The sequence below is a fragment of the Desmodus rotundus genome, chromosome 2 (genome assembly GCF_022682495.2).
Source record: "Desmodus rotundus isolate HL8 chromosome 2, HLdesRot8A.1, whole genome shotgun sequence".
Taxonomy (NCBI): Eukaryota; Metazoa; Chordata; class Mammalia; order Chiroptera; family Phyllostomidae; genus Desmodus; species Desmodus rotundus.
The window spans coordinates 182296936-182322206 of record NC_071388.1 but is presented as its reverse complement, the minus strand read 5'-3'; the positions used below and the strand labels follow the sequence as shown (position 1 = coordinate 182322206).

Genomic DNA, 25271 nt, shown 5'->3' with positions numbered 1-25271 from the left:
ACAAAACTATTTTTTGGCAGAGAATTATCAAATTGTTAGACCACTTCACTTTCTCTTATTTCTATCACCAGCCCCAGCAGTTGGCCTTCTTTTAAGGGCCATTTAAAAAAACCATACACACACACACATACATATATGTATATGTATATGTGTATACACACACATATATAAATGTTCTTTTAATTTTTTTATTTTTTAAGACTTTATTAATTTTAGAGAGAAGAGAAGGGAGGGAGAAAAAGAGGGAGAGAAACATTGATTGGTTGCCTCTGGTAGGTGTCCTGTCAGGGGACTGAACCTGCAGCCCAGGCATGTGCCCTGACCAGGAATTGAACCAGTGACCTTTTACTTTGTAGGACGACGCCCAACCAACTGAGCCACACCGACCGGCTGGGGCTAAATCAATGTTACTTTTTAACAAGTAACTTCACAACAGGCCTTGCAGATATTACAATAAATATAGACCACAACACTGAGATGTGGTGCTAGGAGGTTGGGTAGGTGCACTCACTAGCTTAGTGGTGGCCTTCTATCTCCCACCCTTATGCTATCTATGATTTGACTTCGTGCTTCTGCAGAATGACATATTGTATGTGTCTCTGACTTCTGAAGTCATTTGCAAATAGTTGAAACTGATCTTATAGTCCACAAATACCCAAATACCCAAAGTCAACCATCTGTATGATTTTTTAGAATCCTATCATTTTATCTGAAAATGTGTATTAAAACCAAATGACAAAAAAACCCCAAAACCCAAACAAACCCAAACCAAAAAGTTGTAAAGACTCTATATAGGTGATTCCGATGACTAGATGTTTTAAATCGCCTTTTGGACTCAATTCCGGGGGATATCGAATATTTTCAGATTAGTATTATATTCATTTTCCTAAAAACAAATGGGGAATGTTAAACAAAGAGGCATAAGAGTTTTTCATTAAGGTCATTGAACAAATCAAGGGAACAAATAAATTTCCTATATTCTAAGCCCTGAAAGAGGAACTCTGTGCTTATAAAGGCAGTCCCATTGGAATACATTTTCCTGCAGAGACTATGTTCTGCGTGGTGGCGAGACTCCCAAGTCATCCTTTAAAAAGCCTTTTTAACTTGTATTGTAACTGAAGTCTTTTATTATTCAAATACATGTGAAACACCTACAGTCAGTGAGTGCCAGCAGCATTCTGCCAGGTTCCAGTGGTACTAGTGGGTCCCTGCCCTTGCAAAGCTTGCAGTCTAATGGAGAGAGAAGCCTAGTTAGAGGACAGTTCGTAAGAGAGATGCTGTGATGGGGTAAGCACGGGGTGCAGTGTGAGTGGGTGGAAGAGGCCTGCCATCCAATCAGTGGAGAAGATTGGGTGTGGGGCACAGAAAATTGTGAGGGAGGTTGACTTGAGAACTAATTGGGAACTGAATGATTAGAAGGAGTTGACTAGGAAAAGGGGTAAAAGCTGGGGGATAACAGAAAGTAGAATGGAGGTTGCCAGGGGCTGGGGGATGGGGGAGAATGGGGAGTTGTTATTTCATGGGTATAGAGTTTCAGTTTCGCAAGATGAAAAGAATTTTGGAGATCGGTTTCACCTAATGTGAATATACTTAACACTACTGAACTGTACCCTTAAAAATGGTTAAGTTGGCAAATTTTATGTTATGTGTATTTTACCACAATTTTAAAAAATGTCGGGGGATAGGAGATGAGAAATTGTGCTTCAGGCAGAGAGAACAGTATTTTCAAAAGCTTAGAAATAAGAAAGAGATTTGCATTGGTCTAAGGTCTTTTAGTTACTATGAATAAAGAAGAGAAGGAATAAAAGTTGTTGGGTTTTTTTCCTTTTTCCTGGATATAGAGCTTGTTATGGGGCAATTCTGAAACAGTTTCTCTTGGGCATCTACCATTTCCCTTTCTGCACATTTCTCCTTCTTCTGCCTCCTTCCCCATATAGCTAATATTCTCTGTCAATCCAAGCCCTCTGGGGCACCGTACAGGTCAGGCATGTTTCAACCCTTAAAACTCTACTTACCCTAAAATTATCAACCTCTGTTTCTACCCTTACCAGAAATTTTAGTCCCTCAGCACAGCTATTCTCATCTAGGTTGCAAGAGGGCAGTCATCCAATTAAATACATTTTTTTTTTTTTTACTGAAATGTGAATGGCTATTAGTGTCTCAGTATCAGTATTTTAAGAGAATACTTCTGACTCTAAAGTGAATCTGTTGTTAGTGAGATTTAAATAGTAGAATGGTAGAAGTGACATTATACCATTTTGGCCATATAAGGAAGAACATTTTTGGTTTGGAGAGCTAGCCTGTAAACAGGCCTATCTTGTTTGAATATCTGTCTCAAGAGTTTGGTTCTCCCAAACAATGTCTTCTTTTTTTTTCCAGCTTTTCTCCTTCTCCCACATCTCTAAAAGTTGCAAATCATTTTCAGTGTTACCCACAACAGTGTGTCTGCTGCTGGTTGCTAGGAAATGGCAGGAGAAAAGAGCAGCAGAAGCCATTCGTTTATATGGGTCCTTTTAAAGTCAGGAACTTCCTAAATTTTCACATGTTGTCAGATGGAAATGTGCTATTTAGACTGACATCCCCACTAACCATGCATAGTGGTAAAAATGCAGGTTCTTACTATTCAAATCCCAGCTGTACCACTTAGCTGTGTGACCTTTGGCAAGTCACTTAACTTCTCTGAGCCACATTGTCCTAGATGAAAAATGAAGATAATAGAATATGTCTTACATCATTGTTGTGAGAATGAAGTGAAATAAATGTAAAGCACTCAGCACAATGTTTGGCAAATCAAAGAAAGGTAGCCATCACCATCACCATCATCATCATCATCATCATCATCCTTCTCCTCCTTTACTGGAGGCTCCTATTTAAGAGCTGCTTTGGCCCAGGTCCAATCAATGTGTGAGGCCAATGGCACTGACATTCTTCACACCGTGGTCAGCACGTTCACCCAAGAAGAACGGCAGGAAGGGCACTACAGAATGCCAGGCCCCAAGTATTTCTCTGCTTACAGATTCTGAGATTGGCAAGCATGTGCTTGTGCCTTTCTTCCTTCTAGTTTTGCAGTCTCTGGCAAAAACAATTCCCGTTAGCCAGCTCTGGCTCTGACCCTCCGTCTATGGCCTTGCTTCCTGTTACTCTAGCAGGTCCCTCCCTCCCTCAGGATTCATTGCTGCCTGCCCCGCAAAGAGCAGCAAGGAAGACCACACACATTTTCCTATTAATCAAAGACTATTTTTAGGAGAGAGAGAAAGTCTCTACATAATCATCTTTTTTCCTTGGTCTAAAGCAGAAGCAGCAATGGCTGTGGGTGGAGGATGAGCTACAAAGTCAACCTATACTCCTGGTTTCTGCTTATTTCCGTATGGGAGAAACAAAATATAAGAGGAAGCTTAGAAGAGGCAGAACTGGCCTCTGGCCTCCATTTGAAATACAAGCCTGAGAGTCTTTTTCTCTCAGATAGGTTCCTAGTCTGTGGCTGTGTAGGCTGAGCTGTGCACACCTCCTCACACTGTGAACTGTGCAGCACATGACCTGTGGAACCCCCAGGACATCCCTGCAAGTTCTCCTTCCTGGGCCAGCCAGGCACAAGCACTTGGTTCAACCCAGCTTCTCTTCTCCCTCATCTTTACACTCAGGCCACAGCACACACGGCTGCCCCTGTGTAGCTCACGAGGACACCACGTTTCTCGGGCTCTCCAAGAAGTGAACCCTCTTCCCTATTGCTATATTTGGGGAGAAATTGTGTATTTGTGGAGGTCTAGGTATGCAATAATATGTATGTAAGTCAAATGACATAGATGAGAAGTACAGGTGACTTGTTTGAGGAAAAGCTAAACTTTTAGGAGACGTGGAATACTAGACCCCTCCTTTTTGTGGCTGATTTTTGAACCAACAGATTCATAGACTGGAAAATAATAGGGTTTTACCTTGAGAATGTGAAAGAGTCTTGAAAAAAAGCTGTTTTTCTTACCCCAAGACAGGGGAAAACACAAAGTGGATGCCCAATGCTTAAGCGTCCTAATGAACTGGGTGGTTTTGTAAACACATAGATGGAATCATGGAGAGAAGGTTGACAGGGTTTAAAAAGCATCGCAGAATTTTTAGTTAAGATGTGTAAGGGTGAAACCCTGCAGGAACCACGACGCTAAATGTCTGAGAGGGGAACTTTTGACAGAGCAAGAGCATGAAACAGTTAACGCTTGACATGCTGTGAGGAGGTGCCCAGATTCGAGCAGCAGATGTGTTGCGGGCCCAGCAATGGCAGGATGACAGGCACGTGTGAGGGGCCCCAGCCTCCAGCTGTAGCACAAATACAAGGGTTGGACCCGGGGAGACATGAGGGATTCCAGCCTTTCTGATTACAGCCAAAGAGAGAGACAGGCTTTTGCACAGCCCTGATGAATTTTTGTGTGTGATCTTTTAGAGTCACCGTGGGTGAGAATTATTCTCCTAGCTGTCCTTGTCAGTCAAAATGAACATTAGTTAAAACAATGCAGTTTGCCAAAGAGGATGACAGTTAAGGGGAAGGTAACAGACAGCAAAGAGGTCAGCTGAGTGGATTGGCAATGAAAGAATAGTTTTTAGAAGGAAATTTGGTGGTGGTGGTGGTATGTGTGTGTGTGTGTGTGTGTGTGAGAGAGAGAGACAGAGAGAGACAGAGAGAGACAGAGAGACATGTAAGATGTCAAGGTGATTAGAGTAGGGAAGAAAAGTTCCAGGAAATCATGGAAAATACAAACTGGAAAAGATTTCTAGATCTTCCATCTAACTACCCACTAAAACTAATTTCCAAATACATTTATGTATGTATTTATGCTTCACTGTCTCATTACTGATAATACTGTACTAGAGAGGTTGCCAAAAATGAATGTTCGGGTTTATTGGTTTGCTAAAGTGCGGTGGGGCTTGGAAAAGCTTGCCCCTTGGTGCTTTTCTGCCTCGGTGTACGCACACGCAGCCACACGCATGCACATAACTTAGGCTGAGCGTGGCAGCTTGGGATTCTGACAACCAACACTGGGGAGAGAAAAAAAGCCGTAATTAGTGTTAATTGTTCACCCTTCAGTTCAAGAATAGATGCTCTGGAGAATGGGAAATGAGAACAAACATTAATTATTGAGTAAGGGACCTTGGAGACAGACACTCTGGATTAAAAGGAGAGAGATAAATTGCATAATGAATGTTAATTTTCCCTCAAAGAATTGAGTGCTCAGTGGTAGGAATGGAAAAGAGGCTAAGACAGTCATGAAAGGGAAACCTCCATGTGTGTTGGGGCGAGAGGGTACAGGAGGGTTATACAAACACCCTCCATCATTGCTTCCGCCTTGCCCTTTGCCTCACTCACAGCTCCCAAGAAATTTGCTATCAGGGTTTTCCTTAGAACTCTGATTATTTACCACAATTTTCTGCTAGGAAGCTCTACCATTTCCCCAAAAGCACATAAGCCAGAAAACTGCCACGCTGCATCACTGACAGGCTTAGAGGCGCACGACACTGGAATTTATTTTTTATGTGTGCTGGTGGGAGTTCCACTTAGAACGAGGGAGGCGGCTGGGGCTGAGTGCCCTGAGGGAGAGGGTTGTGCCCTGTGGGAGCGACTTGGGGCTCCGGGGCCTTAATTGTTGTTTTATCTTAATTAAGATACACGACACACACACCCTCACCCCAAACTAATCCTCTTAACTGAAAGTGAAAACAGAGAAAAGGTAATTTGAGTAGAAAATTAGAGAGGAGAATTGTAGCCAATTTTGTCAAGAGGCTCTACAAACAGGCTTGTCACCGGCTGCTCTGACGCAGAGCGCTGGTTGGTGCCCGTGTCCAGGGCGTGTGGCCTTGGGGATCTTCCTTCTGCAGTGTCTCCTGAGTCTGTCCACTGTGCTCTCAGCTGTTATCTGGGGGATTCTGCAGTAGCCTAAGTGCTGGACCTTTTCTCTTGCCTGTCCCTTCATGTTGGCACACACGTTGCGTTGTATGACATCCCTTCTCAAATATCTGGTTCCTTATTGTCTCAATAGCAGCATTTCAGCTCTATCCTGGCATGGGAGGCCTTGCCTGGTCTGGCCCTGGCCTGTCTTTCAGCTCCATCCCCCACCATGAAGCCCCTCCCCAGACCATTCCCCCACACTCATCATCCCACATCACCCCATGTTCCTGTCTCTTTGCCTTTGTTCATGCTCTTCCCTCAGTTGGTTACGTCCTTCCCTCATCTCAGTTAATCTACTTCCACTATTTCTCAAAAGTCAGTGCAAGTGGAGATTCTCTGTAAAAACCCATTCTAGCCCCATAGTTTAGAGTTAATGGCTCCTTCCTTGAATGCCTTGTGTTATTTAGGCTTCTGTTATAGCACTGATTTTATTCCACGTTGTGGTAGAATTAGTTCCTTGAGAACCTGTTCTCACAAGGACTGTGAGGTCCCCAGGGGAAGTAGCCACAGGGCCTGCAGAGGAGCCTTGGGGTGTGGGGTGACAAGAGCCCTTCGGACAGACAGACCTGGGGATGAATCCCAACACTGCCACCTACCTGGGGTCATCAGTATGTGCAAGGGTGTTAACCTTGTGTTTCCATTTCCTCACCAATGGTATGAGGATGAAAATACTCACATCATAGGATTAGTGGGATGGTGGAATGAGATGACGTGTGTGGCACAGTGCCTGAGAGTGTTCACTCTCAGTATTAACCCCTCCTGGTTTCTTGCACTTGGTAGGTGTTCGGTACATTTTATCAAAGGAGTCAAACACACATGTAATTGGGTCTTCCATCTTTTAGGCCCATGATATTTTATATTGGAATTTTATATTAATTCTTTACAAAATGTACTACAAGTATGATCTGGTTCGATTGTCACAAAGCAATGTGAACTAGGATGGCAGACATTATTATCGTTGTATTAGGAGTTAAGGAACATGGTAAGCTGCTGTGACAGAGGCTCCAAAACATGAAGATTTATTTTTCTTTCACTAAGAGTCCAGAGAGAGGTGGGCAGACCAGGGTGGCTCTGCTCCATGAAGTTATCAGAACATCGTGGCTCCTTCTATGCCCCATTGGCTCATAGAGAATTGCCCTCTTCCACGGTTGAAGCTGTTTCACCACCATAACCAAGTCCAAGGGGAAAGAGAAGGAGGAGGGCAAGCAGTTTCTTTTTAAGGAAATGTCCTGGAGATTTCACATGTTACTTCCACTCACATTTTATTAGCTAAAACTAAGTCATGTGGCCATACCTATTTGTAAGGGAGGCTGGGAGATGTAATTTCTAGCTGGGCTGCCCTATGTTCAGCTAAATGTTAGGGTGGGGCACTTTATTAGGAAAGGGATAATGGAAGAGTGGATCCTGGGGAACAATGAGTCTCTGCTACTCATGGTTTCAATCCATATTTGTAGACAATGTTCTGGGAGTACCTACTATGTTTTCTGGGATATTTAGAAGTAGATGAGGGGGATCTACAGGAATTTTAACTCTACGAGAGGAAAGAAGAAAAAGAGTGAGAAAGATCAAGGAAGTGAGGGAGTGCCTGGTGAGATGCTAAGGAAGTAGCAGTCAATGTGGGATGAGGTAAGGAAGGCATCACAATAAAGGTGGGACTTCAGCTACTCCTTGGAGCCTAGAAATCTGGACAAGAGAGATGAGATGCAGTGTGATCTTGTGGGAAGAGCTTTGATCCAAGTGGGTGCAGGAAGATCTGGGTCTGAGCCTTAGATTTGCCACATAAAAGATGTGTGACTTTAGCAAATCACCATACCTCTCTGGGCCTCAGTGTCCGTATCCATAAAATGACAGGGTTTTCACAGTGTGTTCTTATAGCTCTAGTGGCTCTCGAGATTCCGCCCCCACCCCCCAGGAACCAGCTTAGGAGGGGAAGAATTAGCTGGACTATGGAGAAGTTAGGAGGACAGTCAGGCCATCTCCACTTCAACCAGGGAGCTCAGCTCGTATCCATTTTATCCACTGATGCCCTCGACAAGTCTGACAGAATGCTTCCTCTGCTTAAACACTGATGAAGGTGATGCCTACATTCCCTCTCAACTCCAGTGTTTTCCAAAACAGAACAAATGCCAAGAGAGGTAGAATTCATGGCTTCCCAGACTCTAAAAATGTAAGTGCCATCATATACAAAAAATAAAAAGAAATGAAATATTCTTCAACACTTCACATTAACTTTTTTCTTTAAAAGAATTTCTAGTGGACTCAGAGAAAACTATTACTTTTGACATTTTCCTTCTTTGAAAAGCAAAAAGTGGTAATGACCCTACATTTTCAGCCATATGAGGTAGGGGCGTTTTTGTGCTTACAGAAATCGGGAGAGGTTTTGGTCCTAGGAAAGGAGACTCCCTGGTGTTTTTCGGTGGCTCTCAGCCGGTGGCTGTCAGAACACTTTCCAGCGAGGGCTGCCGAGACTGTGCTGGTTTCACTGTGGTGAGGTAAACAACACTGCTTCTCTCTGAAGTCTGGGGCAAACGTAGCTTTGACAGCCCGCCCTGTGATACATGGAATGGACCGGTTAGCCTGTGATTTCTGCAAGGAGAGTATGCTGGTCAAGGCTCAGCACAGGGCAGAAAGCACCAGGCATTATGAGAAGAAACGAAGTGACTACAGAGAACTTGGTGCTTATAAAGTTGTTGCAGCAAGTCTGCTGATTCAGAACCGATGTTTGGAAAAGAAAAATAAGGATATTCATGAATTATCAAATGGCTGAGATTCTGCTCCAGGATTTAGGCAGCAGAACTGCCCTCCTGAGTCTCCATGGGAAAGGGGTTTATTTAATAACATACTGCGTTATAGCTGGAAGGAATCTTGAAATCATTAGTTGAGCATTTACCAAAGTGTGTTCCCCAAACTATTTAGATCCACATGATGTTGTGCTAAAAACAATAAAGCATTCAGCGGTCAAATAAGTTTGGGAAACATTGCTGTCCTCATCTCAAAGAACCATAATTCAAATTACCATATTAGAGGCTCTCTTAAGTCCTGAAGTAAGGAATCTGCTTAACTTATTTGGCCTCAGAACCTTTAGTTATTTTATGTAATTCCTGTTACCCTTATGAGGAACTGGAGCTCTGTGGGACATGTGCTGGGAGGATGGATCTAAACCCCATTCCTCTTTTTCTATATGAGGAAGCTGAGTTCCAAAGCAGTGAAATTATTTGTCCACGATCACAGAAATCAGTGGTGGTAGAGCCAAGACTTCGAAAATTTGGCTTAGAGTTTTTTCTTCTTCCTCATGCTGCCTCATCTAAAGGCCTTATCCTTTAAATCTGAAGCATCTTCACAAAGGCTACCCCAGGAAAATCGTACTCTGTCAACTATCCCACCAACACTTGTCCCCATAACCAACATTATCACAAATGACAAATGGGGAGAACAAAGAGAAAGTCAACCACTAAGCATATGTTTGCCCCCCAAATAATCAGTGTTTTGAGACCAGATGGGATATTCTCGGACCCTTTATCTTTTTGTTTACCAAATTGCAGACCATCAGGGAATGACACCAAGTATATCGCCTATTACTGAAAACAAATTACTCCCAAATCTAGTGACTTAAAACAACAAGCCTTTATTATATCTCACACAGTTTCTGTGGAAATCTGGGAGTGGATTATGTGTGTGATTCTGGTATAAAGTCCCTTTTGAGCCTGGAGTCACAATGTCAGCCAGGGATGCAGTCCTCCGAAGGTTTCTGTGTCACTGGTGCGGGAGCACTTTACGGTAGCTCACCCACAAGCCAGGAGAGTTCATTCTGGCTGTCAGCAGGAGGCTTCAGCTCCTTGCCATGCAGACCTCTCCATTAGACTACTTGAGTGGTCACATAATAGACATGGTGGTTAGCTTTCCCCAGAATGAGTAATTCAAGAGGGAAAGCAGGGAGGAAGTTCCTTTTATGGCCCAGTCTCAGAAGTCACACACTGTCACATCTGTTATGTTCTATGTTTACTAGAAGGGAGCTGCTATGTCCAGCCCACACTCAAGAGGAGGAGAATTAAGCTCTCCCTTTTGAAAGAATAAGTCTCAGAGGACTTGTAGACATACAGGGGTGGGCAAAAGTAGGTCAATGATAATAAATAATAAAATAATTAATAAATACATACAAGAATACATTGTTTGGCATACTCACAACTATAAATCTACTTTTGCCTACCCCTGTATTTTATTTTACTTTATTTTATTTCATCTTTTAAATCCTCACCCAAGGCCATGCTTATTGATTTCAGAGAGAGGGATGAGAGGGAGAGAAACATTGATCGGTTGCCTCTCACACATGCCCCGAATGGGGACCGAACCTGCAATCTAGCCGTGTGCCTTGACCAGGAGTTGAACCCATGACCTTTCAGTTCATGGGATGACTCTCTACCAACTGAGCCACACTGGCCAGAGCACCACCCCAGTATTTTAAAATCACCACACCAACAAGATTTGTAAGAGGGAAGGATGCTAATTAAATTACCAAAAACAAAACATGTTTTGGAGGTGAAAATTTATCTAGGACAAGAACAAGTGCTAGTTAGAAACTCTGAAAGAGAGCAGGAATTTAAATTTACATGGGACCTAAAGTCCTAAATCAGTGGCACAGATATCCTTGAGCTTCTTGCAGTAAAAAATTTCTGAATAAAAGAACTTTTGAAAAAAACTTCTATAGCTGCCATTGCAATTAGGAGAATAGATGGAAGATCTGAATAAAGAATAAGCAATTTAGAGATCATATCCAATGCTTTGACTTGTATCCTTTCAAGTTAACTTTTCCTTTCTTAAGCCTTTGAATTTTCTAAGTGTTACAATACCCCAACATGACCAAGAGGGTCAAATTCCATCTCTAGTCTTCACATCTTTTTTTTTTCCTGAAGGTTTATATTCATTTTTCTTTTCTGTTTGAAAGCAAGATATTGTGATCTAATTGCCTAAGAATTTATTTCTAAATAGATGTTGACAAAGTCTGAAAGTCTCAGAAAAAAAGAGACAGATCATATTTACTCATTTACTGAGCATTTTTTTTAATTAAAAAAAAAAAACCCAACCAACTATGATTCCAAAAGCATTTTCCTTGTGGCACGTGGGGTATTCAGTCAATCAACAAGCATGTCTTGAACATATGATAAGAATAAGAGGTTCTCTAGGACTCATACATTTGAGAGCTAAACAGAAAACAGATGAGGATAAATACAGTGATCACAAAAGTGGGAGTGAGAGAGAGGGATGAGCTGAGGCTACATCCAGGCAGTACTATGAGATGAGGTGGATTTATTAAGGGAAATGTCCCAGAAAAGATAAGCCTTCCCCTGGAACTTAAACGTATTCTAAATATTTGGGGGAATTTAGGCAGAGACTGGAAGATAAGAGAAGGAAGACTGAATGTTTGGGCCATCAAAGGAAAGAGAAAAGGGTGTGCCTGAATGTAGTGGGAGATGAGATTGGATGGGTAGGTCGGGGATGGTAATCAAGATGGATTTGAACAAATTTAGCTGCAAAGAGTTTGGTGTGGTTGGAGCAAATCCTTTGCAAGAATTAAAATTTGTTTCAGTATACTGCTTCTCAAAACAAAGCAAAGAAAAACAAGACAAAGCAACAAACTTTTCCCATTAATAGAGACTCTTAGAAAGCTAGGTCTGTTCTATGGACCCTCATAGGGAGATGTGGGTTTAAGTTCCTGCCTCATATTCCAGGGCACCATCCAATCACCATTAAGACAGAAAGTCTACCAGCTGTTTAAGGAGGAAAGGCTAGAGAGAGGCCAGTGATTGACTGATGCACTCATTCATTCATTCATTCATTCATTCAACAAGCTCAGAGTGAATACCTTTAGGTTTGAGAGGCAAGTAGGATTATTGTTCATGGGACTGGGACAAGATGGCAAGCCAACCTCCATTTATTCAGTATAAGTTTAATTTCTCTTTCTTTGTGTAGAAAAAATATTGAGAGATTTTTCAATCAACATTTATTGTGATGCTGTTATGTATGCATCAGGCACTGTGGTAGGGGCTGGGGATACCGAAATGACTGAAACATCATATCGGCAATGTGACAGCAAACCTAAATATTTAACTTAAATATTCCTTTTATGCTTCTGACTTGTGTTTTGCCAAAAGGGGAGCTGTTTCTCCTGGAACAGAGTGTAAAAATGTGCAGCAGGTGGGCACAATCATATTTACCTTCCAGCTGTTGTACCAGCTGTGTCACAAGGACGCTGCCCTCCACCTGTCAACTCTGCTTCCGCCAAGTCAGAACCAAGTTATTTTTATCCTCCTATCACAGCACAACCCAAGCAGTGGTGGAAGTTCTTTAACACTGAATTTGGAACCAAATGCAGTCTGGCTTCTGGAAACCATGTATCAGGCGGCTAGTTCAACAAAAACAGACACAACGTGACCAGTGCAGCAATAATAGTCAAGGACTTTTTCAACTGCTGTCAGTGGAGGAGTCGACCCTCTCATTTCGGATGGAATGAGGAACCTTGGGCATGGGGAGGAACTGACCCAAAGTCATCTGACGACATAGAGGACAAGCTAGGGCTACTCAAATCTCCCGGCTCTGAATCCATGCCCTTTTTATTAGGCCAGTTGTGACATAACCCACTGAATGAGCGCAGACTTTAATCTCCCTCAGCCAGAGGCCTGCTGGCTGTACTACTCATGCATACACATCCGATGGTTCCTGGGCGGCTGACACTCATCACCCTCTGACTTCATTTCTTTCCCCTTTGCAAAATGGCTGCTGCACGGAGCCAGCATCTCCTTTCCAAAAAGTTAACGTGCCAGAAGGGATTTTGGAAACTGCCTTGATATCTGTCAGAAGCCAGATGATTCACGGCAATGAATCAACACTCATAACAAGGATACCTGATTGGATTACCAATTAGCCATCTCTACCTCTGGAGGGTGCTTGGAAAGAAGAGAAAAGGTGATGTTTAGTTTGGGCAAATACCAAAGGGGCTTTATCATTTTCATCAAGGCATCAGCGCGGCCCATTAGACCGCCTCCAAGCCGTTCCACGGGAACTTCTCTCTCCAGATGCTCTAGCAAGAGTAAACTTGTTATGCAAACATTGGGTTATTATGTCTGAGCTACAGAAGCACCTCTGTGTCAGCAAGAGGGGAGAAACTGGCTAACTTGTGTCTGTTTTTAATGATGTCTCTGCTGCTGGGTAGTTTTAGAAGCTGCAGGTAAAAATATTTCCCTATGAAAATGAGGCTGACTTGGGATGTATCATCTCACCTTCACTCGACAGAAGCTTTTCGGTTTGGGTGGGCCCTGGGAGGGACAGGCAGACGTTTACTCCATTTGGACCCAGCAAGAAGTGTCCCAGTGAGAGGTCTCTGGACTCTTCTTGAAAATAAACATGCGCATGGGCAGTGTTAGCACCAGTGCAGGGAGGGAGGCTGAAGCTGGACTGTGCTCCCTGGATCTCTGGGAAAAGAGCTGGTGTGCTCAAGGGCCGTTCAGAGTACAAGGTCAGCTCTGTTTCTGGGATTTGGCAGAGCAAGATCCTTGTTTAGTTCCTACCCACTGGAGGTAAAGGTGAGATGAACAGAGCGGGCCTGCCACCAGCTGATACCATGATTTTGTGAGAGGCTGGAAAAGGTGGCCCCTCTGGTCTCAAGCAGCCCCATGGGGCCAGCCTAGGCTGGAGAGGGGGCGCCTTGTGTGAAGGAAAGGGAGCCCCTTCCTGTAGGCGTGTGTAGCTCAGCTGTGGCCCAGGGTTCGGTGAGCCCAGCCTCTGTGCTCCCTCTGCTTTGTGCAGTGCTCGGCAGGCACAGCCACGCTCTCCCAGCCAAATGCTGGACCTGCTTAGGGACCCCAGGGGGCTCAGGCCAGGGCAGAAAAGGAAGCTGTATTTCCCTCAGTTGCTCAGAAAGATTGAAAGTGCTTGTTTACCCCTACCTTCCCTATCTCTAAGGCGAAGCGATCAGGTATAGAGTTGGCCACCAGCAAATGACACATTTACAAGTACACAAACAGATACAAAAACACACAGAAGCATGACATGCACACAAGAAAACACACTCACACATTTACAAAGATGTGCACACATATACACATGAACATATGCACACCCACAAGGCAAGCGTGCACGCACATGCACATGTAGCACACATGAGCAGGAACACCTACACCGATGTGTGCACCTTGTCTGCAGACATACATGCATTCCTGCATAATCACACACATGCGTACATAGGTGTGCATGAACATACACAAGCGCACACATGCACCAACATAAGCATATTAGCATGTGTCCTCCCACACACCTTCACTTACACACACCTTCACTTACACAGACACTTGGGGTTTCAGGCTGTACTCTTGTCATAGTCGTGGCTCTGGCATTCGTTCTAATCAGATTCTCTCTTTATCAGGATGGCTGGGTAGGAGTGTGTGTGTGCGTGTGGTGTGATGTGTCCTGGACTGTACAACCTTCTAGGAATGCCCTTGGTGCTGTCATGTGGTAGCCAACATTTGGTTTCTTTGTATCAAAACTAAGAAAGCGTCATTGCATGCAAATATAAAAGGGAATTATAAAAAGGTTCTCTCTCTGAAATGGCTGTAAGTGACAATGATGACTTTGGAGGAAAAGAGAGAGAATTGGGGGGGGAAGGGATTTAGTTTTGACCATTTCAACCTTAAACTGAGAAGCTGTAAACACAATGGAGTTATGGGTTTAATTATGGATCTACGTATTTAATTTATGCTTACAGGACTTCAAGTACACACACTTGGAGGGGGTGTTTGTGGGGGGAGAAAGAGAAAGAGAGACTGAGAGAGAGAGAGATTGAGAGAGAGAGAGAGATATTTAAACAGTGAGGCCTCTGTCTCTGGGTGAGCATGAGATGAAAATGAAAAACGTGGTATCTGTTGTCTTCTTGGTGCCTCTCAGTTCTCACATGCCTCTCACAGTGTTTTCTTTCAGCCCTGGGTGTGATTCTGCTGTTAACAGATACTTTTTTTCACATTGTCTGGCACCCAAACAGCCCCTTCTCCTTCATCTGGTGCTCAACCAGAGAAAGCAGCCCAAGGCTCTGAAGAGGGAGGGATAGCTGGCTGGGCTGCAATTTCTAGAAAATGGTTTGTCTGTCCTCAGCATGGTACCTCCCAATGGGATTTTCAGAGGCAATTTGGACAATAAGCAATTTTATGAGCTGCTTTTAGATCAAAGCCCTCATGGAAGCTGTTACTATACTGTCTGTGCATCATTGCTCTTGTATAAGCATCTTAGTCTCCTAGACTGTCAGCTTTTAAGGGTAAGAACTAAGTCATAGAGGGTGTGGCCTTTCCCTACCTCACCCTTCAATAGAAATCAGGAGTCCTTCTTTCTTTGTGAACAGGTCACAGGCTCTGCCCTGGGCTGCAAGATGACTTCCCATTGCCCTTGTCGCCAGGCTCCCTGGCCCTGGAGGCTTATGGCTGGGTGTTGAGTCTGCCTGGTAAATTCAGTAACATGTCTCCCAAGGAGCGTAGGGAGCTGTGTCATCACGTGTTGCTGCCAGCATTGAGGAAAGCACAGAACAGCTTGGCAATGCGTGTTGGTGCAGCAAACCCTTAAAACATGTACTAACTCTTTGGGAATATGCATGGTGAGCATTAACTCCCCTGACATTTTGGAAACACTGGTGATTTCCCCTTCTCAATGGGGCAGCTTTCTGACAGCTTACATCATGGGTGCCTTGTGGCCCTGGAAGATGATTAAAATGAGCATGAAGCCACAGACAAGCCAAGGTGGGGGAATCCAGCCCCCGCCCCCCTGCCCCAGAGTGATTACCTTGTCCTTCTGCTGGGAGTGCGGCCCTGGACCATCTCACATTTGGGGGGCCTGAGGGGCTGCTACAGCTTGATGTCCGGAGGCTGTCCAGGCTCCTCTGTCTCTCTGGACTTTTTCTTCCTTCAATCAGGGACAGTGGTGCGGTTATATTCTGGAGTGGGGCATCATCATCTTCAAAAGCAAAAGGAGAAAAAGCATGAGTGGGGGAACTTTTGAATCAGCAAGAAGCAACCTCTTTTCTAACTTGGTTGATGGCTTATTCCACTTATTCTCTAGCTGGTCCCTTTTTCCCGCCCTGCTAAGGAGCCAGGTAACTCCCTTGGCCAAGGTGAAGTTCCTCTTGGCTAAAACAGTGCCCTTTCTTCAGTTGGGGGAAAACTCCAAGAACTGGGAGGAAGGGAGTTGTGGTGGTTGTTATTCTCATTCTATTGATGGGCTCCTGATATAGAAGAAAGACCAGAGAGGCTGCAGAGTCCTTCTAGCCCTGAGTCTGAAGGTTCTTACTAGAGGAACCTCAGCTTTAGAGCTCCTGGGATCATTGGCTACAGAGTTCCAACCACAAAGCAATTTCCCTACGCAGAACCAATGATCACATGGTTCCTCAAGGCCGTAAAGTACAAAGTAGCGCCCCCCAGATGGCGGTTAGAGGGTAATGGGATTGGTCATGATGCTCCACCTCTGTTCTCTCCCCTTCTCAAAACTAGCAGGGAAGGCTCCGAGGAGGTGAAATCCAACAATCTAAGTGGTTGAGACTTGGTCTTAATCTCCTGGAGAGAGAGAGTGGTTTTTATTACATGTTAATACACTATTGATGTTTGTGTGTAAAAGCTGGCTTCCCACATGGTCTCAAAGTATCACAAGCTTCTTCTTTATTACAAAGGAAAAAAAGTTATCTTAACAAAGGAGAAATGTAGCCACCTTTAACCAAATAATAAACACATGATGATAATTTAACATCATGTGTAATGGAATGAGATATAACAAATGAAATAAATGTAAAGGGATATTTTGTGTCCCTTGGTGCAATGCACTGAGAAGGACACCATCACCTTCTATTGTTGCCAAACAATGTTTTTGATCAGAATCTAATCACATGGAAACAGACACATCTAAATTGAAATTCATTCTGCCTATCACTAGCCTATCCTCTTCAAAAATGTCAATGTCAATGGTCTTGGAAGAAAACCCCAAGATCTGGATGAGAATGAAGCTGGCTAACACCTTGATTTTGGCCCAGTGAGACTCTGAGCGAAGAACCTAGATATACCATGCCCAGCCCTATAGAAGTGTGAGCTAGTAAATGGGTCTTTTTTGTTTAAGTCACTATTCCCACCCCCAAAGAGTCAATGTCATGAAAAATAAGTTGGGAAAATGTTTTAGATTAAAATATTCTAAAGAGAAGTAAGAACTAAATACAATCCAGGATCCTAGTTGAATCCTGATTGGGGAAAAAGACACTCTAAGAAACATTATTGGTATAATTAGAGCAATTTAAATAAGGAGTATGTGTTAGAAATAGTTTTTCATGTTAATTTTCTTGATTGTGATAACTGTATTGTGATTATCAAAGAGAATGTCCTTGCTCTTAGGAGAAATGTACTGAAAAGGGATAAAATGTACAAAGTCCACTACTTACTCTCAGATGGTTTGACAATAAAATAGGTATGTGTATATAGGCATAAATAAAACCTAGCTTTATTTTTATGACATTAGAGGTGAAATAATACAGGGCTCAGTAAATAAGTGTGTATGTGTAAACTCTGAGGCAACAAGATAGTCCCACTTACCAGCTCTAAGCATCCTTGCCCGGGGACCTCTGTGAGAGAAAGGTTGCCATGAAAATCTTGCCTCCTTGGACTCTTGATGCATCTACCACCAGGTTGGGTCATGTACTGAACTAACTTACAACAGAGTATCAGGGACTTTTTAGACTAGCTTCTCCCTGGCTGGGTGGCAGAGGATGGACAAGCTCAAGATTCTCAGTCCCTGGTGGGCACGGCAGCTCCAAACAAATGGAGAGAAGTGCGAGGTGCGGAAAGCCCAAGACAAAATTCACTGCTGTTGGCACTGATCTCACTGGCTGCAGCTGTGCAGCTGACGTCCTGGCCCACAGGTGGAAAGCTCCTTCCTTACCTGTTGGCAGACAGTGATCCTTGTCCATATTTGAGTTTTTTAAAAAAGGTTTTATCTATTTTTAGAGAGAGGGGAAGGGAGGGAGAAAGTGAGGGAGAGAAACATTGATGTATTGGTTGCCCCTTGCATGCCCCCGACTGGGGATATGATCCACAACCCAGGCATGTACCCTGCCTGGAAATTGAGCCAGCCACTTTTCGGTTTGCAGGATGATGCCCAATCCACTGAGCCACCCCAGTCAGGGCTGTTTTTTTAAAAAATATATTTTATTGATTATGCTATTACAGTTGTCCCATTTCCCCCCCCCTTTATTCCTCTCCACCCTGCACACTCCCTTCCACCCTCATTCCCGCCCTTTAGTTCATGTCTATGGGTCGTACATGTAAGTTCCTTGGCTTCTACATTTCCTATACTATTGTTAACCTCCCCTGTCTATTTTCTACCTACCATTTATGCTACTTATTCCCTGTACCTTTTCCTCCTCTATCCCCCTTCCACTCCCCCACTGATAACCCTCCATGTGACCTCCATTTCTGTGATTCTGTTCCTGTTCCAGTTGTTTGTTTAGTTCGTTTTTGTTTTTGTATTTTTTAGGTTTGGTTATTAATAGTTTGAGTTTGCTGTCATTTTACTATTCATAGTTTTGATCTTCTTTTTCTTAGATAAATCCCTTTAACATTTCATATAATAAGGGCTGGGTGATGATTAACTCCTTTAACTTGACCTCATCTGGGAAGCACTTTAGCTGCCCTTCCATTCTAAATGATAGCTTTGCTGGATAGAGTAATCTTGGATGTAGGTCCTTGCCTTTCATGACTTGGGATACTTCTTTCCAGTCCCTTCTTGCCTGCAAGCTTTCTTTTGAGAAATCAGCTGATAGTCTTATGGGAACTCCTTCGTAGGTAGCACTCTCCTTTCCTCTTGCTGCTTTTAAGATTCTCTCCTTATCTTTAATCTTGGCTAATGTAATTATGATGTGCCTTGGTGTGTACTTCCTTGGGTCCAACTTCTTTGGGACTCTCTGAGCTTCCTGAACTTCCTTGAAGCCTATTTCCTTTGCCAGATTGGGGAAGTTCTCCTTCATCATTTTTTAAAATAAATTTTCAATTTGTTGCTCTTCCTCTTCTCCTTCTGGTACCCCTATGATTCGGATGTTGGAACACTTAAAGTTGTCCCGGAGGTTCCTAAGCCTCTCCTTATTTTTTTGAATTCTTGTTTCTTCATTCTATTCTGGTGGAATGTTTCTTTCTTCCTTCTGCTCCAAACCATTGATTTGAGTCTCAGTTTCCTTCCTGTCATTGTTGGTTCCCTGTACATTTTCCTTTATTTCACTTTTCATAGCCTTCATTTTCTCCTCTAATTTGTGACCATATTCAACCAATTCTATGAGCTTCCTTATTACCAGTGTTTTGAACTGTGCATCTGATAGGTTGGCTATTTCTTCATCGCTTAGTTGTATTTTTTTCTGGAGCTTTGATCTGTTCTTTCATTTGGGCCATTTGTTTTTGTCTCAGTGTGCCTGTTGCACAGTAAGGGGCAGAGCCTTAGGTGTTCACCAGGGCAGGGCAAACCACCTCACTAGTTGTGCCGATGTATGTGGGAGATGGGTCAGAGAGGAAATAGTGCCACTTGCTCTGCTTTCTGCTGGTTTTCAGTCACTTCCCCTGCTACCCACAATCAAAGTGGGCCCTTCTGGTGCTGCTTCCCAGGTGGGTGGGCTTGTGTACATTCTAGGACCCTGTGGGTCTCTCCATTGACCTCTCCTGTGAGGCTGGGAGTTTCTCCTGCTGCTGCCTCAACCCCCACAGGTGTTTTCAGTCACAGGTTTGAGGCTTTATTTCCCGGCGCTGGAACTCTGGGTTGTGTGGTCTGTTTCGATCCCCAGTTGTTCCTCCCTGTTTATCAGCATGGAAATGTGGGACCAGCTGCTCTGCCAGCCACTGCCTTGCTGTGAGCCCTCTCCACCCAGCTGTCCATCCTACCAGTCTGGATGAATGTTTCTTCTTTAACTCCTTGGTTGTTGGACTTCCATACAGTTTGATTTTCTGACAGTTCTGGTTGTATTTTGTTTTTAAATTTGTTGTTGTCCCTCTTTTGGTTTTGCGAGAAGGCACAGTGTGTCTACCTATTCCTCCATCTTGGCTGGAAGTCTGTTTTGTATTTTTTTTTTAAAGGAAACTTTATAGTCTTTAGGATGATTAATTCTCACGTAACTGATAGAGTAAAAAAGCCCTTGCCACAATAATTATCAAAACCAAAATGTGTCATAAAGGTCCTGATCTGGGTCCAGTGTTTTGTTAATGCTAAAAAGCAGTGCAGAGTAACAAGTAAGAACACAGATCCTGGCAGCAGGAGGCCTGAGTTCCAATCCCAGCTGGGCCACTTATAGTCGTGTGACCTCAAACAAATGACTTATCTCTCAGGGCTCCAGTTTTCTAATCTGTGAAGTGAGGGTAGGGTTGATGTTAGGAAGAAATGAGGTACCATGTGTTAAAAATTAAGGACAGTGCCTGGCCCAGAAGAAGAACTCCTTACATATTAATGTGCACCCTTGGCATCTTCTGATTGCCACTAGTCAGAGATCACTTAACGCTTGTGATACTGACATCTTGCACTTGCTCTTTGGAAAGGAGGTTCAGTTTTCTGAGAATCGGGAGCTTTTTAAATATGGCCTGTTACTTTCAATCTATCCAACACATACAGACGCAATGTGTGTAATTTCAAATGTCCATATGATGTATTGGAAGATTGGAGTGAAGGTTTTTATTATTGATCTTATGGACATTTTAATGAAGAAATACATATTCCTAAATAGTTTAGAAGTGAAATTCTATTGGCTAAAATCATGGAATATACAATAGAGCATGCAGTAAACTTTTAATCAGTTTGGGCCTGTTTTACTTCTGCAACCAAGAATATTAGCAGGGGATGATCTAATGAATAACTGGGGAGCTAGACACTAAGCTGGCTTTACTGCAGCACGTTGGTTATGACAGCTGCTGCCTGAACAAAAGCCATCTTCAAGTGGCCAGAGAGGAGCTCACCTGCCTTCCAGCCTCCTTTTCCATGGCTGAGAACCCTTGTGTATCCTGCCTTCCTTCCCTTTGGGGTGAGATCCCTGTGGGATGCTGGAGAGTGGGAGTAGCTACCTTGAGGTGAGAGCATGTCTCTGCTCATGTCCACAGGGAGATGCACTGTTAACTCCCCCAGACTTTCTAAGGACGTGTGCTTCAGGGGAGGCCTCCCCAAAGGACTGGCCTGTTCTTCTGTTTCTGGTCCTGACTCAGTACATGGAGCACCTGGGAGACAAAAAGAAAGCCAAGTTGTATAAAATGTCTGTGATTTTTGCCAGTTGCCTCTTTTATGGGGGACCCATCTTTTCCCTGCTTGCATCATATGGTTTGGGTGTGCTGTGTTCAGTTCCTGATCCGTGGATGGGCTTGGGGTTGAAGCCTGGCTAATGAAAGCCCTTATAGCCTTAGCCACAGTGATTGAGTCCGTGGTGGGCATGTAACTCAGTCAGAAGCAATTCTAGTACTTTTACAAGATCTTGCAGGGGTATCCAACCTGTGACCTGCAGGCCGCATGTGGCTCAGGATGATTATGAATATGGCCCAACACAAAATTGTAAATTTACTTAAAACATTATGGGATTTTTTGGTGATTATATGTTGCAATGTATTTAATGTGTGGCCCAAGACAACTCTTCTTCTTCCAGTGTGGCCCAGAGATGCCAAAAGATTGGACACCCCTGTTAGAGGCATAGACTTTTGACCAGGATTAACAGGTAGGAGGTCCGCATGGCATTGCAGGAGGCCATCTTTACCACCACATGGGACAGCTTGCTTGAGAGGAAAGGCTGACAGAGCTGAAGGAGTTAGACAAATAGTGCCCAGATGACAATTTCTGAGGCCTGGATCCAACTGAGCGTGAGGTTTTCTCATCCTGGCACTACCTAGTTACATTTCTTTTTTGCTTAAAACAGTTTGAGTTAGGGTTCTGAAACTTGTTATTGAAGGAGTTCTCACTGACACACGAAAGCAGTAAGAACTCAGTGGGTCCACTTTCTCTGTACTTTATTCCTATTTTTCACTTGGCAGTATGTTGGCAAGCTTAGTGTGTCTAACAGCTTTAAGATTCTGGTTCATGATTGGCCTGGTGGCCTTCCTGACCTTCTTGCCAGGATTGTCATAATAAATAATCAGGATTTAACCCAATCCCATTAATGTGTATTTTTATGTGTATTAAGTAGGTCTTTTTATTCTGATATTTTGACATCTGGGTTCTTACTGGTGAGACTGTTCCTCCCAGGGCTAGCCAATTCCTAGAGGCAGTAAAGGATCACCTGCCTTCTATATGCAAACCAACCAATCCAGAGTCCCTAACCCGAAGAGACGCTGTTTATGGAGCTTTTATACCCCAGGCCACTATCTACCTGCCTTAAGCATCCCACGGCCAGGTACCAGACAATGTACCCTTATGCCCAGAACCCAGCAAAACTATTCAAACTAAACAATCCCAAACCTGCTTAGCCTGCTTACTCTGCCTCACTCATTCCTTCCTGCAAAAACCACAACAAAGACTCTTACCCGTTCCTACTTCCCCAGCCCTTCTACCTCCCAACTGACCCTCACACTTTCCCATGTGGTCCTGCATGGCATGGTCTACCCCCTCCTTCAGGGTCTGTGAGGAAACTATCTTTTCAATGGCAATTGTCTCCTGATCTGTTGCCTTCACCATACCTGAATAATAATAGAACCTACATTTAAAATACTGTGTATTTTTTTTAATGGAATGCTTCACAAATTTGCATGTCATCCTTGCACAGAGGCCATGCTAATCTCCGTATCGTTCCAATTTTAGTATATATGCTGCTGAAGCAAGCACAAAATACTATGTATTTTTTAAGGAGCCAAATAATTTTTTAAAGTGTAATATTTAGAGTGAAATGCACAGATCTTAAGTATAAAGTTTAATGAGTTTTGAAAAATGTATATATCCATGCAACCAACCAAGATTTAGAACATTTTTATCACCTCAGAAAGTTCTCTTATGTATCCTTCCATTGGCTGGTCTTTGAAGCTCAACAGTTAGGCATTCTTCAGAGTGAGAATTCCAGACAGCCTCAGAACAAAACTTTCTGAGAAATTAGTGGTAGTTTCTGTTGAGAAAGCTCAGAATTAGGAGCCCCTCGAAACTGGAGTTGCTCTTTAGAGATTCACCTTTGGCTTAAGAATGCCCAGAGAACTCCCAGGAGTAAGACTGTGTCTTAGGCAAGGGTGCTGCAGACTGACTTGGGAAGGTCAGGAAGAATTTCTCCTTGGGACATAGGGTTAGCGGTCACTCAGAAGTCTCCTCCATAAAGGCTTCCTAAGTCACCAGTTGGAACTAATCTTTCCCTTACCCATATTCTCTTAGCACTTTGCTTACTAGCACAAAATCTGTGTCCTGACAAGGATCTTAGAGACCATCTGTTACAGAGTAACCTAATTCAAAATCAGGAAAATGGTTCTTCAAATAAACCTTTATTTATTTATTTATTTATTTATTTATTTATTTATTTATAATAAAATGAAGATCCAAGGAGCCAAACATCCTTTATACCTTGGCTGCCAGGAAACTCAACTAAATTCAGTGCCCACTTAATGTAATAAAATTCATCCCAGATGTCTGATAACATCTATTTCTTGACTTCTTTTAACCAGATTCTCTTTTAAAATATGTTTTATTGATTATGCTATTGCAGTTTCCCAATTTTTCCTCCTTTGCCTCCCTCCACCAGTAACCCCCCATTCCCTCTGGCAATCCCCCACCCCTTAGTTCATATCCATGGGTCATGCATATAAGTTCTTTGGCTTCTTCATTTCCTATACTATTCATAACCTCCCCCTGTCTATTTTGTAACTACCAATTTGTACTTCTTAATCCCTGCATCTTTTCCCTACTTCTCCCCCTTCACCTTCCCAAATGATAACCCTGCAAATGATCTCCATATTTGATTTTCTTTCTGTTCTGCTTGTTTGCATAGTTTGTTTTTTAGATTTAATTGTTGATAGTTGTGAATTTATTGCCATTTAATGTTCATAGTTTTGATCTTCTTTTTCTTAATAAGTCCCTTTAACATTTCATGTAATAATGGCTCGGTGATGATGAACTCCTTTAGCTTTACCTTGCCTGGGAAGCACTTTATCTGCCCTTCCATTCTAAATGATAACTTTGCTGGATAGAGTAATCTAGTTGTAGGTCCTTGCTTTTCAGCTCTTTGCATACTTCTTGCCAGTCTCTCCTAACATGCAAAATTTCTTTTGAAAAAATCAGCTGACAGTCTTATGGGAACTCCTTTGTAGGTAACTACCTGCTTTTCTCTTGCTACTTTTAAGGTTCTCTATTTATCTTTAACCTTTGGCATTTTAATTATGATGTGTCTTGGTGTGGTCCTTTTTGTGTCCATCTTGTTTGGGATGCTCTGTGCTTACTGGACTTGTATGTCTATTTCCTTCACCAAATAAGGGAAGTTTTCTTTCATTATTTTTTCAAATAAGTTTTCAATTTCTTGCTCTTTCTCTTCTCCTTCTGGAACCCTCATGATTCAAATGTTGATATGTTTGAAGTTGTCCCACAGACTGCTTACTTCTTGGGGTTTTTTTTTAATTCTTTTTTCTTCTTGTTGTTCTGAATGAATGTTATTTTCTTCCTTATGTTGCAAATCATTGATTTGATTCTCAGCTTCATCCACTCCACTGTTGATTCCCTGTAAATTTTTCTTTATTTTACTTTGTAAACTTCATTTTTGCCTGGGTCTTTTTTATGCTGTTGACATACCCAGTGAGTTCTTTGAGCATACTAATAACATGTGTTTTGAACTCTGCATCTGATAGATTGCTTACCTCCATTTTGTTTAGTTCTTTTTCTGGAGTTTTGTTCCATTCTTTCATTTAGGACATATTTCTTTGTGTTCTCATTTTGGCAGCCTCCCTGTGTTTTTTTTCTATGTGTTAGGTAGAGCTGCTTTGACTCCCTGTATTAGTAGCATGGCCTGTTGTAGAAAAGCACACCTGAAAGTTGGATGAGGTGGAGCCTTAAGTAATCACCAGGGTGGGGCAACCCATGTGAACCAGGTTGATGGGGTCTCAGATATGGTGTTGCTGCTCTGTGGCTCTGTATGGGGGAGAGCTCGGAAAAGGGACAATGGCTGCTGCCTGGCCTCTGGAGTTTTTCCTGGGAGGAAGCTGTCCCTTGGCACTTGCCCTGCTCCAGATACTACAGTTTCTTCTGTCACCCCAACGTTCACTGGTTTTTACAGCCAGAAGTTATGAGGGCTTATCTTTCTGGCACTGGAACCCTGAGCTGAGTGGTCTGGTGTGGGGCTGTGATCCTTCATTCCTGAGATATC

The 25271-nt window shown here is 43.1% G+C and overlaps 1 protein-coding gene and 1 non-coding gene across 2 annotated transcripts in view; both read right to left on the bottom strand.

Annotated features, from left to right (window-relative positions):
• Window positions 1-25271, bottom strand: part of KIAA2012 (KIAA2012 ortholog) — a 112002-nt gene that overhangs the window by 56916 nt on the left and 29815 nt on the right. The window contains exons 6-7 of the mRNA XM_053918945.1: window positions 21028-21177; window positions 15746-15916 (exon numbers count right to left, since the gene is read on the bottom strand). Coding sequence (XP_053774920.1) covers window positions 15746-15916; window positions 21028-21177 — 321 coding nt within the window. The remainder of the gene's footprint in view (window positions 1-15745; window positions 15917-21027; window positions 21178-25271) is intronic.
• Window positions 22662-22765, bottom strand: LOC112308122 (U6 spliceosomal RNA). Its single transcript, XR_002975122.1, has one exon. It is a non-coding gene; the product is annotated as a U6 spliceosomal RNA (small nuclear RNA).